The sequence below is a fragment of the Pteropus alecto genome, unplaced genomic scaffold, assembly GCF_000325575.1.
Source record: "Pteropus alecto unplaced genomic scaffold, ASM32557v1 scaffold50, whole genome shotgun sequence".
Lineage (NCBI taxonomy): Eukaryota > Metazoa > Chordata > Mammalia > Chiroptera > Pteropodidae > Pteropus > Pteropus alecto.
The window spans coordinates 13,424,498-13,439,442 of NW_006431918.1; the positions used below are offsets into that span (position 1 = coordinate 13,424,498).

The 14,945-nt window shown below is 45.3% G+C and overlaps 1 protein-coding gene across 2 annotated transcripts; it reads left to right on the plus strand.

Annotated features, from left to right (window-relative positions):
• The first annotated feature begins 1,707 nt into the window (after window positions 1-1,707).
• Window positions 1,708-12,571, plus strand: NEIL2 (nei like DNA glycosylase 2). Of its 2 annotated transcripts, none has more exons than XM_006906302.3 (5): window positions 1,708-2,101; window positions 3,678-3,817; window positions 5,624-5,970; window positions 9,375-9,571; window positions 11,537-12,571. In XM_006906302.3, the coding sequence occupies exons 2-5, from the start codon at window positions 3,680-3,682 to the stop codon at window positions 11,848-11,850; spliced, it is 996 nt and encodes a 331-aa protein (XP_006906364.1). In that variant the 5' UTR covers window positions 1,708-2,101; window positions 3,678-3,679; the 3' UTR covers window positions 11,851-12,571. The 2 variants fall into 2 exon arrangements, with proteins under 2 accessions (XP_006906364.1, XP_006906363.1); XM_006906301.3 differs by having other exon boundaries at window positions 1,708-1,880.
• Window positions 12,572-14,945: the final 2,374 nt, after the last annotated feature.

Below are 14,945 nucleotides of genomic sequence, written 5' to 3' on the forward strand. Positions count from 1 at the left end.
GTAGCTTTACATATGCACATAAAATATTTGCATATCATCGCAACCACATTTTGCACACAAAGAAGATACTGGCCCACAGATTTTACGTAACTTGCTGAAGGTCACAGAACTAATATGTACAGAATCAGGATTCAAACCATGCCTATTTGACTCCTACCCCTGCCTCTCCTAAAGAGTGGACACCTCAAAGCTGGAAACCCTGCACAGCCTGGGTCTAGGTCCCACTCCGAAATGAAAGTCTTTCAAGGTCTTTGTAGAAACTGGGCAGGATCCTCGGTTCCACGTTCTCCGACTCTCCCAATTTAGACATGATGAAATAAGGACCTGGAACCATTAAGGAATAGGGCTTACTGTACAAAAGAGGAGCAACTGGAATTGACCCAGGAGCCTCTAGAGATATATGAACACTCTCGATGTGATTCAGAATTCCTAAACTCTTCCCTCGGCAATTTGATTCTCCACCGGATCCCACTGCTTTTCTTCTTCACTTCCTTTCTTGCTGTTGTGGAGGCAGCTGTATTTTAATCGATTTTCACATGCATTCTAACTTTAACCCTGTTGGAGAAATCGGGAGTACAAAAGAAGAGAGAAGAACTGGCTCCGTGGCCCTTACAAAGTTGGCCGCTGACTCTCATAGTGCTGAGGCCCAGGCTCCTGTGGGCTTTGGGGTGCCCTGAATCCAGGAGGCAAACAATAATAATCACTAAAATGTTCTGAGCTATTACTTTATGCCAGCCCCAGTGATAAGGAATTGATGTGACTCATCTCAATAAATCGCACAGTAGCCCAGTGAAATAGGCATTTCACTCCATTTTACGAATGAAGAAACTGAGTTACAAAAAGGTTAAATTACCTGTCTCCAGAACAGGCCAGAAATAGGAAGAGGGAGACCAGAAGGCTCTCAGGAGATCCCTCCTGGAAATTCCATGCCCACAAACTTCATCCTGTCTCTCTAGGGCTCCTCAGTGCTGAGGACCCTCTGTACCCAACGCCTCCCCAGCCTTCCTCTCTCCTCATTTCCTGTCCTAGCCCCTTCAGTAGAAGGCCACCTGTACTTCAATCTCTCAGTCAGCAGGACATCACCTGAGGAGGGACTGGCCTGTCTCCCTGCGCTGGCCAAGTTCTCCCCAGGGCCCTCTCAGCTCTTGACCATGGTGCCTGTTCTCTCACGCTGGCTCCTCATCCTCTTTAAAGAACGACGGAACATACTGTTTTAGTCTACTAGTTTACCTTTTACATTTTTTGAAATACAACGTCCGATATACAAATACCACTTTTAAGGCAAATTTGCTTATGGTAAAAATTCAAATAACAATATTCAAATTATATATAAAGTAAAAGATCCCACCCTTTAAACTGTCACGAGAATTTGACAACGTGTTTTCTTTCACAATGACCTCGCTAGGCTTGGAAGCCGAGCAAAATCAACTCAAAGGCTTGCCTTTGCCTGAACCAGCCAAAGTTCTCAGTAACTTATCAACTTTTCTCTATAACCGTTTGATTTTGTAAGACAATACACGTCCCCCTCCGCCCTTCTCCCACTCCCGCCCTTTAACCCCGACCCCCCGCCGTAGCTTTTAGCGGTGTCGACACCTTCCCTGCGGAGAGCTCGCCCCTCCGGGACAGAGCCCTGTGCCCACCCACTGACGTCAGAGCCCCGCCACCTGCGCACCCCCCGAGGGGCGGAGTGTCGCTCTGCACCCGCCCACCCAACACAGCGCCCCGGCCCACCTCCGAGAGCGGAACCTCAAGCTTCTCCCCGCCTCCCACTTTGGGCTCTTAGGACAACGTTCCGCGCCCACCCTTAGGGCAGGTCCCCGCGCGGACGCTGGACGCCCAGTTCTCCTAGCTCCACGCCGCAGGCCGCGGGCCCGGAGCCGGTGAGTGCAGCCGCCCGCCCCTCCGCGGAGCCCGCGCGGTGCTTAGAGGACAGCGCGCCGCCGTCCTCGGTCGTGCGCGGAGCCCCCATCACAGCGCACGGCTTCCCAAGCTTTACCGCCTGCGCGCGTGGTCGTCTCCTGGTTACCGGCAGGAACACTCAATTATGGATCATTTTAGAAGCGTCCCTTACGGAACCTCTGGCCGAATCTTATTTTCGGGGGTATGTTTATCATTGTGCCTCCCTGCCCTTCCCTCCGGGAGGCTCTCCGAGTGCCTTTCAGTCCTGTCTCTGCGCCCACCTTCACCCCACATTGCCCGAAGAAAGAAGGGGAAAGCAGCCATTTTAGACTTTCCCTCCGGCAGTGAGTGATTTGCCAGAAAAGGGAGGACGACGATGACGCCCCTCTCCTCTCCAGCCTTCAGCGTGGTCCGCTAGTGAGCCATCAACCAGCCTTGAGAGAGAAGCCTTGAGGGCAGGCATGGTTCCCCCATCAAAATATGTCCCTTCTGGTTCTAATCTTTTAAGACTATGATAGAGGTAACTAGCCCAGTTTTCTTTTAGTATGCCTAAAAGAAACATGCAGCCAGGTGAGATACTTTAAGGATTAGGTAGGTGCATGTCAGAGAGAGGCTTTTCCAGAAGCTACCTCTGTTGGAGATGACCTGGTCAGAGAGCTGGTTGAGGTTAAGGTCAGTTGCAAGTCTCCTTGCAGCCCAGCAAGTGCCTTGAAGGTCTGATTAGGAGAATTACTACATTTTAGCGACTCTAAAGCACCATCAAATTTAAAATACACATTATCGAATGTGCTTACTAAAGTACGAGAAAGCATGCATTGTAAGGGACATCCCCATTTAAGAGGTTTAAAGATGTGTTTTAATTGCCGAAATACAATAGCCACCACCGTGCCAGGTACCTACTTAGTTCTTCGGGTTTTATGATTACTTATAGAATCTTGTGCAGGAGAAGAAACAGATGGGTAAGTAGTATGCCCTGGGTAAGGGTATGGGGAACTCCTGTGTGGGAGAAGCCAGGGTGCAGACCTTTCAGACTCAAACACCTGAATGCCTCATACACAAGCTCTCAGTGAACTTGGCTGATTGAGGCAGGGAGATATGGAGAGATCAGGGTTAAAGTGGAACCCCAGCTGTTTCTGTTACAAGGGATAATTATTTGTGAATAAGCTGTATGTAGCCTCTCCCTCCTCTGAACCAACATGACCCTGTGTCTGCACTTGTCATACTTCTGAGCCCTGCACTGTTATGGTCACATACACAGCACCCTTACTAGCGGGGTGGTCCTGGGAGGGCCAGATCCACTTCTGTGTCTTACACTCCAGTCTTCTCTACCTTGACAACTCTCCTAAAAGCGGGAAGTAAATCAACTGCAGTGGGTTGGAACAATTGGTTTTGTTGGGGCAAAGAGGGAGGACAGAGAAAGTGTGGAGATGAGTTAGGGGCCACAGTCCAGGTGAAAAATAACAAGGGCCTGCTCCTGTTCAAGCTGCCACAGGATCATAGTGGAGGGCACAGTGCTGGTGCCTAATAAGTGTTTGCTACGTAAAGAAGGGCGAGAGGCTCTGGAAAGGAAAACCATTACTGGGAAGCTGGTGCAGCTGGTCCCCTCTTTAATCTGACCCCCCCCCCCCAGCTACTCCCTTTTTGGCTATATACTGTTAAAATGGGTGGCAAATAAATAAATAAATAAATAAAAACTCGAAAGCTTGGAGCTTGGCACCCATTTGAAATGCCAGAAACTAGCTAAGTCAATAGCCTCTTTGCCCCATATCTGCCTGCAGGGATGCCAGAAGGACCGTCTGTGAGGAAGTTTCACCATTTGATCTCCCCATTTGTGGGGCAGCAGGTGGTCAAGATAGGAGGCAGCATTAAGAAGCTGAACTCTGCTGCCTTCCAATCCCTGTGGCTCCAGGACACCCAGGTGAGTTTATCTGCTGGAGGGCTTGCTCATACCTCACACAGGGGTACAGGCTCTATCAGCACATCCTGTGCCTCCTCTAGAATCCTGAAGACTTTCCATGCCATCACTTCCTTGAGCCCAAGACAACCATGCAAGGACTCCACACAGCTCCTCTTCCTTCGGTCTGGTGTTTCTCAGCCAGAACTGGGCATCGCAGTGGCCCATGGAACCATAAAAAGTATAGATGCACGAGCTGGAGATTCTGGGAGTCCAGAGTGATTCTGATCACTCTAGCTGACTCTGATGTGCACCTTTGGTTGGGAACCGTATTTACCCCCATGGGGCCAGCAAGGTTGTAAGGAAAGAGCATATCTCTTCTGATCTAGGTTCCTCCCGGGTTCCCCTTGGCATGAGCCTTAAGTCAGGCTCACCAGGCTCCTGTGGTCTGACTCATGCCTCCTTTCCCGTTGGCATGAGCCTTAAGTCAGAATTCCTGCAAGGGGCTCACCAGGCTCCTGTGGTCTGACTCATGCCTCCCTCTCTAGCATGCATGCGTCTTACCCTGCCCCAAATCTTTCTTCAATCATATTGAACGACTGTTAAAGCTCCTCTAACAGTTCTTAACCGTGGTTTTGACCTGCTCTCCTGCTTGAGCAAGTCTTCCTTGTTCTCCGAACTCTGCCCCCATTTCTGTCCCCTCATGTTACCTTGGTGATTCCTAGTCTTCTGGGTTTAGCTTTACCATCACATTCTCTGACAAGCCTGCCCTGGGCCTGCTCTGTGCTTCCAGCACACCTACTTTCTCCTGTTGGACCCTCATCGCTAAATTTGTCCTGCCTCTTAAGTGGAGGAGACGGATAAACAGGTTAGGGGCTGTATCCTCATCTATTTTATATTGCTGGCACTTAGCTGAGTGCCTGGCACTTCGAAGGCATATGGTAATTGGCTGTAGAAAAAATAAGTAAGCTCTTTTGCTTCTTAGCTCTGTGCTCCTAAGCATGTTAGTTAATCTTAGCTCTATTTTCTACAGTTATAAAATGGGGATAAACCACCTATCAGTTAAAATTGTTGTATTAAGTAGACTTTATGCCTGGTACATAAGAGTTCTACTTCCACCTTGCCCTTCACACACATCCTCCCCCTCTCCCCCCACACACAGGTTATGATCTTGATTAGAACTGGAAGAGGTCTTGTAGCTCTTCCTTTATGGTTTCTGCATTTGGAGACCAGGGCTCAGAGAGCAGGACAGTTAGCCCAAGTTGACATAGCTAGCGAGGGGCAGAGACTGGAGCTCTGGCTGCCTGACCTCTAGGTTCATGCTCTTCCTATGAGAGCATTTGGACTCTTTGTCCAAGTCCCACAAGGTTTGCATTTGCAGGATTATGTCCCTCTGTCTCTGGCACTTAGCACATGCTGTCACAGAGCTCCTCTCAGAGAATGTTTACTACAAGACTGAGTGGGCCTAAGATGTGTGGCAAGGGAACCTTGAGATAGACCTGGGAGCTGGTTTTCCAGTAAACCAAGGCAGAAACTGGTGCGGGAGCCCTAGAGATCTGAGGGAGGTGGCCTTCTCAGTGCGTCTCTGTCAGTCGGTCCCTGCCCCTCAGGAACTGAGGATTGAATTTGGAAGGTATGTCCTGTATATACACAGGCAAAGCAGTTAGGTCACAATAAATGGGAAGTGGGGAGCATTACCCCAGTGATGGGGGCTCCACCCTCAGGACCTGATCACCTTTCAATGGCCCACCTCCAGATACTGTCATATTGTGGGGGGGACACAAATGAGACAATAAGCAAAGGCTTAGATCATGTTCATTTTGTTTCTAGGTCCATGGAAAGGAATTATTCCTTAGATTTGATCTAGATGAAGAAACCGGGTCCCCTGGCAACAACCCACTGCCAGAGCCTCTAGAAAAGAAGGAAGAGGCCGGGGACCAGAAGCAGACCTTTGGGTGTGATAGCCAGAAAATCTCGGACCAGTCCTCCCGGTCCCTGAATCCTGTTGTCCCCAGTGGAGACAATGGTTCGGAGTGTTTGGGGGGAGACAGCCCTGCAGGAGGTACTGAGAGGTGGCTGCAAGTCCGGTTTGGTTTGTTTGGCAGCGTTCGGGCGAACGAGTTCTCCAGAGCGAAGAAACCAAACAAGAGGGGTGACTGGAAGGACCCCATTCCGAGGTAATCGTGTGGTGGAGTGAACCCCGGGCTATGTCTCTTTGCATCTCTGCAGGGTCTGCCATGTTCAACATGGCCCCCGCTGTGTGGCACACTCAGGGGGTGCACTCAGGTGGCTGTCCCACCGGCTCTCCAGCAACCCGCTTCCCAGGGGAGAGAACGCACTTCTCTGTTTACCCGTCATAGGAAATAGTCTGTGGTCTGTGCTCAGAGGGACATGGTCACCTCCTGGGGCAGCTTCCACGAGAGGGGAACCTTCCCAACACACATGGCCCTGGAGGGCGGGAGGTCTGTGAAGAACGCAGTATGGCTTGACAAGTTACACTCTGAATTTAGGGTCAGAATTGTCCCAGTTTTTAATCTATTTCATGTTGAGACTGCCTTAGCGCATAAACTTCTATCCATGTTTAGGATTATTTCCTTACTGGACATGCATCCTCGGAAGGGTCAGTGCTGGTCAAAGACAGTGAACATTCTTATGACTTCGCAGAAGTGTTCGCTTAGCTGAATTCTCACTAGCATTGGGTTTTTTGTGTACTTTTTATCAATTCGTAGGGGCTTTTGGACTATTGTGTGTCAGCCTTTGTGATGTGTGGTGCCGGTATTGCTTCCAGTCTGTGTCTCTTGGTGGTGTCTGTGCCTGTTGATATTCAGGATTTATAATTTTTAGGTAGTCAATGGTCAGTATTTTTCTTGATAGTTTTTAAGTTTTCCCCCTCTTGCTAAAGAAAGCCCCTTCTACCCAAAAGTCACATTTCTTTTCTATTTTCTAAAGTCTCATAATAATTTTTTATTTTCAGAACTGTAGTCTTTCTTTACGATATGATGTAGGGCCAGTAGTATGCTTTGGACTGTAAAAATAACCCTGGTTGGCGTAAATGGGGAGGAGATTTTTTTATTCACATAATTGGAAGTTCAGAGGGAGGGTGGGCTTTGGTGTTGACTCAGTTGCCAGCTTTTAGCTTCATGTTCTTGTGATTTTCCTGTCTTTGCACTTGCCCACATATTGGTTTTGTCCTTAGACCAACAGGCTCTTGAAGTTGCAGGCCCTATGTTGACACAAGGAAAGAGAAAAGAGGAAGAGAGAGGGTCAATTTTGGATATTCAAATGAGCAAGGAGAGCTTTCTCAAAAACCCCTAGCAAACCTCTCATTGCCTGAAGCTAATGCCTGAAACAGTCTCCAGCTATGGGATCTACATGCTCTTCCACCAATAAGGCCCACCCCTAGATTTTCGAATTTATTTTCACAGAGTTAACACATATCATTTTTTAAATCTCTTCTTGTCACGTTATGTCTCCTTTCTCACTTTTCATGTTTTGTGTATTGTGTTATCTCCCCATTTTTTTTCCTTAATTAGGCTTGTGAGAGTTTTTTCTACTTTGGTCTTTCAAATAAATAATATTAGTTCATATACTCTAGGAAATACTCTTTCACAGAGATAATTTTCCAAAAGTATGAATGTTTGGAGTCATTGTTTTGTAATTCTTTTTTATTAGATTATGGTCAGGATTATGATCAAAGCCTGTAAATTTTCTACTTTTGGCATTAAGATTTGTAGCCAAACACATAATTGATCTTTGCTTATACTTTATATACATAAGTGAAGAAAGTATGCTTGTTAAAAGTAAAATATTCTGTAAATATTAAGAACAGGTTATGGCTTTGACGACTCAAATTCTCTCTGTCTTTGCTTATTTTTTGTTTACTTAATACACCAAACTTGGGAAGAGGAGCATTAAAGTCCCCCAGGGTATTTTCGTGGTTTTATAAAGTTGTTCCGTGTCTTACTAAGCATTTTTGTTTCCGTGTTTTGCTGCCCTGCCGTCCCAGGCACTAAGGCCCTGACTCTCATAGGTTCTTTGCAGCTTCATTGTTGAATAACATACCTTCTCTTTGCCTTTGGTCTTGAATTCTGCTTTTCTTAATAGTGCCACTCTGTGTCCTGCTAGCCCACCCTTCGATCTTTTGTCACTTAGTTGTAGGCATGTTTTTGCACTTACTTTGGTATGTTTCTTATAAACAGTGAAGCAGATGTATCTCTTTAAACTCAAACTGAAACTGGTTGTTTTGAAGTGAGGTATTTGGATTTTCTTCCATTTGCCATTTTATTATACCTCGTTTCTTTTGTTGGATTTATCAAGTTTCTTTCTGCCTTTTTTACCCATGTTTATTTGGAAGTACTGCTGTTTATCTTCATTCCATTGTAATAATCTTGTCTTTAAATCATCCATGTATTTTTTTCTAAGTTAATAACTATCAAATTCTTAATAACATTAAATTAATAACTCTTCTCCCTTATTATTGAATCTGGATTTTTGCTCACTCTCCTTCACTCCTCTGAGATAAGACCTTTAAAATATTTCTACTTCACTCTTTCTTATCTTTCATATCCACCCTATTTCCCGCATTTGCTGAGATAGCTTAGAATTTTAGTTTCAGATTGTTAATTAACTATATTAAGTTATTAACTATGTATAATTAAACTAGTTAATATTAAGAACTAGTTAATATGAAAATAGGCATCTTTCGTTTCAAGAATTCTTTCCTAAAACTTGTGTCATAGTTGTCAGTTGCACCATCATGATTATAATCCATTCAGATCTCATAATAAATATTACAAAATCCAACACTGCTCATTGTGTCCCATCATTTTCATTTCCCCCTATCTTGAAATCCTCACTGATTTAATTTCCATTGGGTATGTATTTTTCCTTGAGTAATTAATTACCTCAGATACTATGCATGGATGTTCTTCTGAGTTCCTGTTCCTCTACAGTCATCCTTTTACTTTAGCGTAAGTATACCACCTAGGTCAGGTACATGAATCTTATTCTCCTTCTGATGTGGAGTCCAATCCCGGCCCGATTATCTTCCTTTACAGAATAACCTATTATTTCTGTCTGTCTATTTGTTATTTTTCAATTACAGTTGACATTCAATATCATTTTATAGTAGCTGTTGTTTCTTAAGGTTTTTTTCTCTGTCCTTGGAGTTCAAGAAGGCCATGGGAGTATGTGCTGGTGTGTCTTTCTCCGTAAATCTTGAGACTGGGAGTGGTACCTCTTTAGCATCCATCTATCTGTCCTTCCTGTGAAGCCCTGTTTTTGTGCAAGTAGCCACACTTCCTGAACTTTAGACCTTTTATATATGTCCCAAGTTGTCTTTAGTGAACACTTATTATTATTATCAGTAAAATGAAGGGCTATATATATATGTTTTCTTTTAATTGCCCTGAAATCCACGTAGCCCTGAAATGTTTATAATTGTGGCAGAGCCATCCCTTTTGTCTTTTGGGACCTTAGTGTCCCCAGGTTAATCCTTACCGTGCAGTGGGAGCTGTATGGACGTGTGATGTGACAATACTGTTGTAACCATATGCACTTCTGATCTTTTCTTTCTTCCTAGGTTGGTGCTGCACTTCGGCGGAGGCGGCTTCCTGGCATTTTACAATTGTCAAATGTCTTGGCATTCTTCCCCTGTGCTCAGACCCACTTCTGACATCTTGTCTGAAAAGTTCCATCGAGGACGAGCCTTGGAAGCTCTGGGCCAGGAGCAGCCTGTCTGCTATACACTTTTGGACCAAAGATACTTCTCAGGCTTAGGTATGACTGATGGGAAAGGGATGAGCCCCACAGTGTTATTTAACAGAAAAGTCACTCGGCTGAGAGGCACAAAACTGAGACCCACCCCAAGTATGAGTACTGCTAGTCTTGAAGTGATCACTTAATCTCTTTAGCTTCAGTCTTATTTTTAAACTGTGGGAATTAGATTAGGCAATTTCTAACTTCCCTCCATGTTTCAGAATTCATACCCTAATTCCGTTATCAGTTGTAGTCTGCCTGACAGCCACATTACTGTGTATCTTCTTAAAGCGCAGGGGTCATGTCTCGTCTGCTCTTGAATCCTCCACTGCCTAGTACAGTGCCTGGCACACCGGAGGTGCTTGAGCAGTGTCTTAGGAACCAAAAGCCATGCAATTTGCTAATGGAGAGCAGTGCATTTGCTAACGGGGGCCGCTCTTGGGCAGATGGAGCTGCCTGCTGGTCAAAGCAGAGATGTCTGCGGTCTACATAAGGATCTTATAAAACACAAGTGAAGAAACGGATTCCTGCTCCCTGTCCAGATGTCTTGAGCAAACTGTGAGCATTTTGAGGGAGGGTGAAGAGCTAAGTGATTTGAAAACTAGGGTGGCTAATTGGCTGGAGTACAAGAATATACCGTTTTTATTTCCCACAGTGGGGCAGTACGTGCACCTGTGATTGGCTATTGAGGCAATTGGGTGAGCTGGTGATGGCAGTCACCTCCTTCTCCAAGACATGATTTTGTCTGCTGTAGGCACAGCTCACCTCATGTTAGGACCAAGGGAGCCCCTGCACCTCGAGGAGCAAAGGGCCTTCCAGAAGTGGTCTTTAGGATATTTATAGCAAGAGCTAATGCCCTGCTAACGAATCATTATTCTTAACAGTAGTAATAACAGCGAACATTTTTTCAAGTGACTCTAAAGTGCCAGGCATATGGTTTCAACCTTACTGCTATTTCTGTAGGGGAGTTACTTACTAGTTTTTCCTTTATTCAGATGAAGAAACTAAAGCAGAGGACATGTCGCTAGTAAGTGGTACAGCCTGAGATAAGAATCCAGGTAGTCTGCCAGTGAATTTTAGAGAGAAATTTTGTATGTGGCTGTGAGTGTGATTATGCAGCTCTAGAAAAGGGCAGTAATTTCATCCATTCACCCCATACATGCTGAATGCTTGCCTTCTGCCTAACCCAACCTTCTCTCCTTAAGGAGATTATTGTTTAATGGCCTGATAAGCCTGAATCAGGCCACCATAACTTGAGATAGACTGTAATAAATGCCTCGCAGAGATTAAAGAAAGTACACGGTTAGAACATTCTGAAGAGAGTTATTGATTCTGGAAGGAGGGATCAAGGCTGGCTTTACAGAGAATGAGGCAGGAATAGAAAAATAATAAAATAATACCTCCTAAACACTTTTTTGTATTTCAGGCATTATGCTTGATATTTTAAATAATAATCACAGCTAATACTTATTGACCACTGTGTGCACCAACCACTGTGCTCAGCATTTTTGGGTATATGTCTGTGTGTCTGTGTGAATTCTCATTTACTTCTCACAAAAACCAGGTAACTTATCCTAATTTAACAGATAAGGAAACTGAAGCCTAAAGAAGCTAAGGAACTTGCCAGGGTCACACAGCTAGGGTCTGGTTGAGCCAGGACTTAAATCCAGGCAGTGAGGTTCCAGAGCCTGTTTTGATAACCATTGTGCTTGCTATAACATGGGCCGTGCATGAGTTTTATTTCATCTTCACAACAACCTTAAACGTAAACATTACCAAGCCCATTTTGCAGATAGGGATATTGACTCGGAGATTATGTGACTTACCCAAGAGTCATTGGTGCACAGCAGAGCTGGCTCCGGGCCTTGCAGAGGCCCTCCCCTGCCGCCGTCACACCAGCTTCATTTACTTTATTAACTTTGTGGACTGGTTTCATTGTGAATGTGTCCTTTATTCTTCCCTTGTCCTCTTCCTGCTTTCTTTCAGGGAACATCATTAAGAATGAAGCCTTGTACAGAGCTGGGATCCATCCCCTTTCTCTTGGTTCACTCCTCAGTCCTCCACAGCTTGAGATCCTCGTGGACCAAGTGGTGGAGTTCAGTGCACACTGGCTTCAGGGCAAGATGCAGGGCACACAGCAGCACACGGAAATCTACCAGAAAGAGCAATGCCCTGCCGGGCACCAGGTCATGAAGGAGGCCTTTGGACCTCCAGGCGGCTTCCAGAGGCTCACCTGGTGGTGCCCACAGTGCCAGCCCAGGCTGCCACCTGATGAGCCAGAGCAGGTCCAGCTCTCCTAAGGTGCTCAGGCCCCTTCTTCACAGAGCCTTTGGAGACCATGATGCCTGAGTGCTGAGAAGTGGGTGTGAGCAGGGATTGGGACTGGGTATAGAATGGAATTTGAGGGGCAGGGTGAATCAGGGGCGTGTCAGTCCCATTAATATTCATCTCACTGAAGTTATGTCTGAGGCAGAGTTTCCACAGGGTTAGATTTTTTTTTTTCAAATGTTGGTAAATTCTTTTTCTCTAAGATAAGAGTCATGAAGATAGTCAAGGCCAAACCCTCTCAGACGACAGTAGGGTAATGAAAATGAAACCCGTGGAAAACAGCTGTGCCCCAATCTTGCTCTGTTTGGTTTGGTTCAGTTTTTGAAACATTGTTTGGTTTAAGACTCTCCATTTGAGAAACAGGAACATAGAATTGTCTTTCTTCATCCCTTATCCAGGGATGAGGACAAAGTAGCACAAGGGTTGTGCCGAGATCCAGCCTCCTGCCTGGGTCTTTTCCTTTGGGATGGAGACACCAGGAGAAAAGGTGGGGAGAAGAGGGGAACCAGGGAGTTGGCCATCTTCCTCATGTACCCAATAGGCTTTAGGAAAAAACTGCTTTCCTCCTGATATATTTGTGACCATACATGGAACAATGCAGGAATCAAGGTATGTAAAGACAGTGTCCTGTTAGCAATAGCTGGAAGAAACTAGGACGTGAAAATAAAAGCTCTTTGTTATTTTCTGTTGTCATCCTGTATTTGGCAGTAATGGTTCTTACACTGTAAAGAATGAGCTCTTTGTGAAGGTGGCCACTTCAGATTTGTTGCAGTGGCTCGGTGGAGTCACTTAAAAGGGCAGGGCAGGGAGAGGGGGTGTGCAAACTTTTAGTTTGCTCCAGTGTCTCCAAACCTTGTTTTACCTTGGAACTCATTTTATCTTTACTATTCCTTGGAACACTGTGTAGAAAATGCTATTATAATGCACGAGGATCCAGATCTTCTCCAAGCACCCTCTGAGTCTGTGTTCAAATGTGCCTCACTGCTCTTTTCCCTTCAGACCATTGCTTACCGCCGCTATCCACAACCCCTTGTAGTCATGGTACTCTTACCTAATTCAAATCCTTTCTGCTTCCTTCTATCTAATGTAAATTCTTCCTGCTTTCCTCACATTTCCTTTGTGTCACATATTTATATATCTTACACAGTTGTACCTTAGTTACCTATTACTTTACAAATATGCCTATTCTTTTGTACTTTATTAGCTAGGGCTGACTAACAAGATAGCACAGATGGGCTTAAACAACAGACATTTATTCTCTCACAGTTTTGGAGGCTGGAATTCCCAAGAACAAGGTGGCAGCAGGTATGGTTTCTCCTAAGGTTCTCTCCTAAGGTCTTTCCTTGGCTTGTAGCTGCCTTCTTCCTGCATCCTCACATGGCCTTTTCTCTGTGTGCAGGCACTCCTATGTCTCTTCTTAGAAAGACCCCAGTCCTATTGGATCAGAGCCCCACCCTTATGACCTCATTTAATCTTAATTACCTCTCTAAAGTCCCTATCTCCAAATATAGTCACATTTTGGGTTAGGGCTACAACATACGAATTTGAGATGGTGGTGGGGTTACAGGGGGACACAGTACAGACCATAACAGGCTGAAAGGGGTTTTGGAGAACATTGTACCTTTCAGGGGCCATCTCGCATTACTTTTTTTTTTCCAGACCAGATGCTGTGAAAATACCATTTGAGTAATAAATTGCTATTTATATCTAGAAGAGTATACTCATGCACAGTTGTGTGTGTATGTAAGATATGTATTATACAAAATTTACCTTTCTAACCCAGATGAAATAAGGGGGAAATACCAGGCATAAGCTAGGGGCAAAGATGGTACCCAGACAGACCAATATCTATCAGTCCAGTGGGTCCAGAGTACAAGAGGTGATGGGCTGAGAAGTTCTGCAGACATGGAGGCTGGGCAGGGTACCACAGCCTGCACGTGGGATATGCCTGTTACGATCGGTAGAAAAGAACAGGGGAAAGTGCTGTTACAGTTGTCAAGGAAACAAGTGATGGGACTTGAAACAGTAGTGAGAGTGGAAAGAGATGCGAGGAGCAGGGGCTCCATAGGTGTCAGCTGACTAGATGTGGAGACTGGGAATGGGGATGGGAGAGGAGCTGAAGGTAGCTCAAGCCTACACCTGGTACCTGGAGGATGCCACCCCTTGACTGACACAGAAAATTGTGGGAGACACATTGAGCTTGAGGTACCTGCACACCACCTAAGCTGTGGGGACAACATAATTAGCAAGTAGGCCTGGCTCCTTATGAATGCAGGCTGGGCTTGGAGGCATAGATTCAGGAGCTTCACTCAGCATGATGGTCAGGAAAGCTTATATAGTTATGTAGCATAAGGAAAGATGGAGATCACAGAGGAACCCTAGAGAAAGTCTTTTGTTCAAGAGGCAAAAGAAGAAAGAAGTCAATGAGAGAGGCAGTATAACAAGAGGATTCAAGTAGAGGCTAATGGTCTGTAAGGTTGAATTATGCTGAGTTGAAATAGGATAATTGAGAAGAGACCTTTGAATTTGGCAGCTGATCAAATTCAAAGTCACGATGAACTTCAGGAGAGCAGTTTGTGCAGAGTGGTAGCCAGTCTGGAAACTGAATGAGAGCCAAGGAAGTGAAAGTGATGAGGGTTTCCTGTGCTTCAGGACTGTGAAGGGAATGAGAAAGAGAAGGTCAGGGAGGGAGATTACTTATTAAAGGATGGATGTAATGTGAGGATTTGTATATGATTAGTTGAGAGAAAAAACCAGGAGGGGGAGAGAGCACACTAGTGCCAACACTTAAAGATGACTGGGCTGGGATGAGAAGAGGAAAATAGGCACTAAGAAAACTTGCTGGAGGTGAGGTGTTTTGAGGTACAAAGGAGGAGTGGGAAGGTTTGTAACATCTCTTATGAGGGAGTTTGGAGACACTTAGGGTTCAAGGGAAGGGTTATAGAGCCACACTGAAGATTAGGGTAGTTGCCCCATTTCCTGACTTTTTCCAGCAGTAGCTTAGGGTCAAAAATAAATTGAATGCTGGATGAACCCACAGTTGAAGGCTGTCAGGGTGAGAATGGTA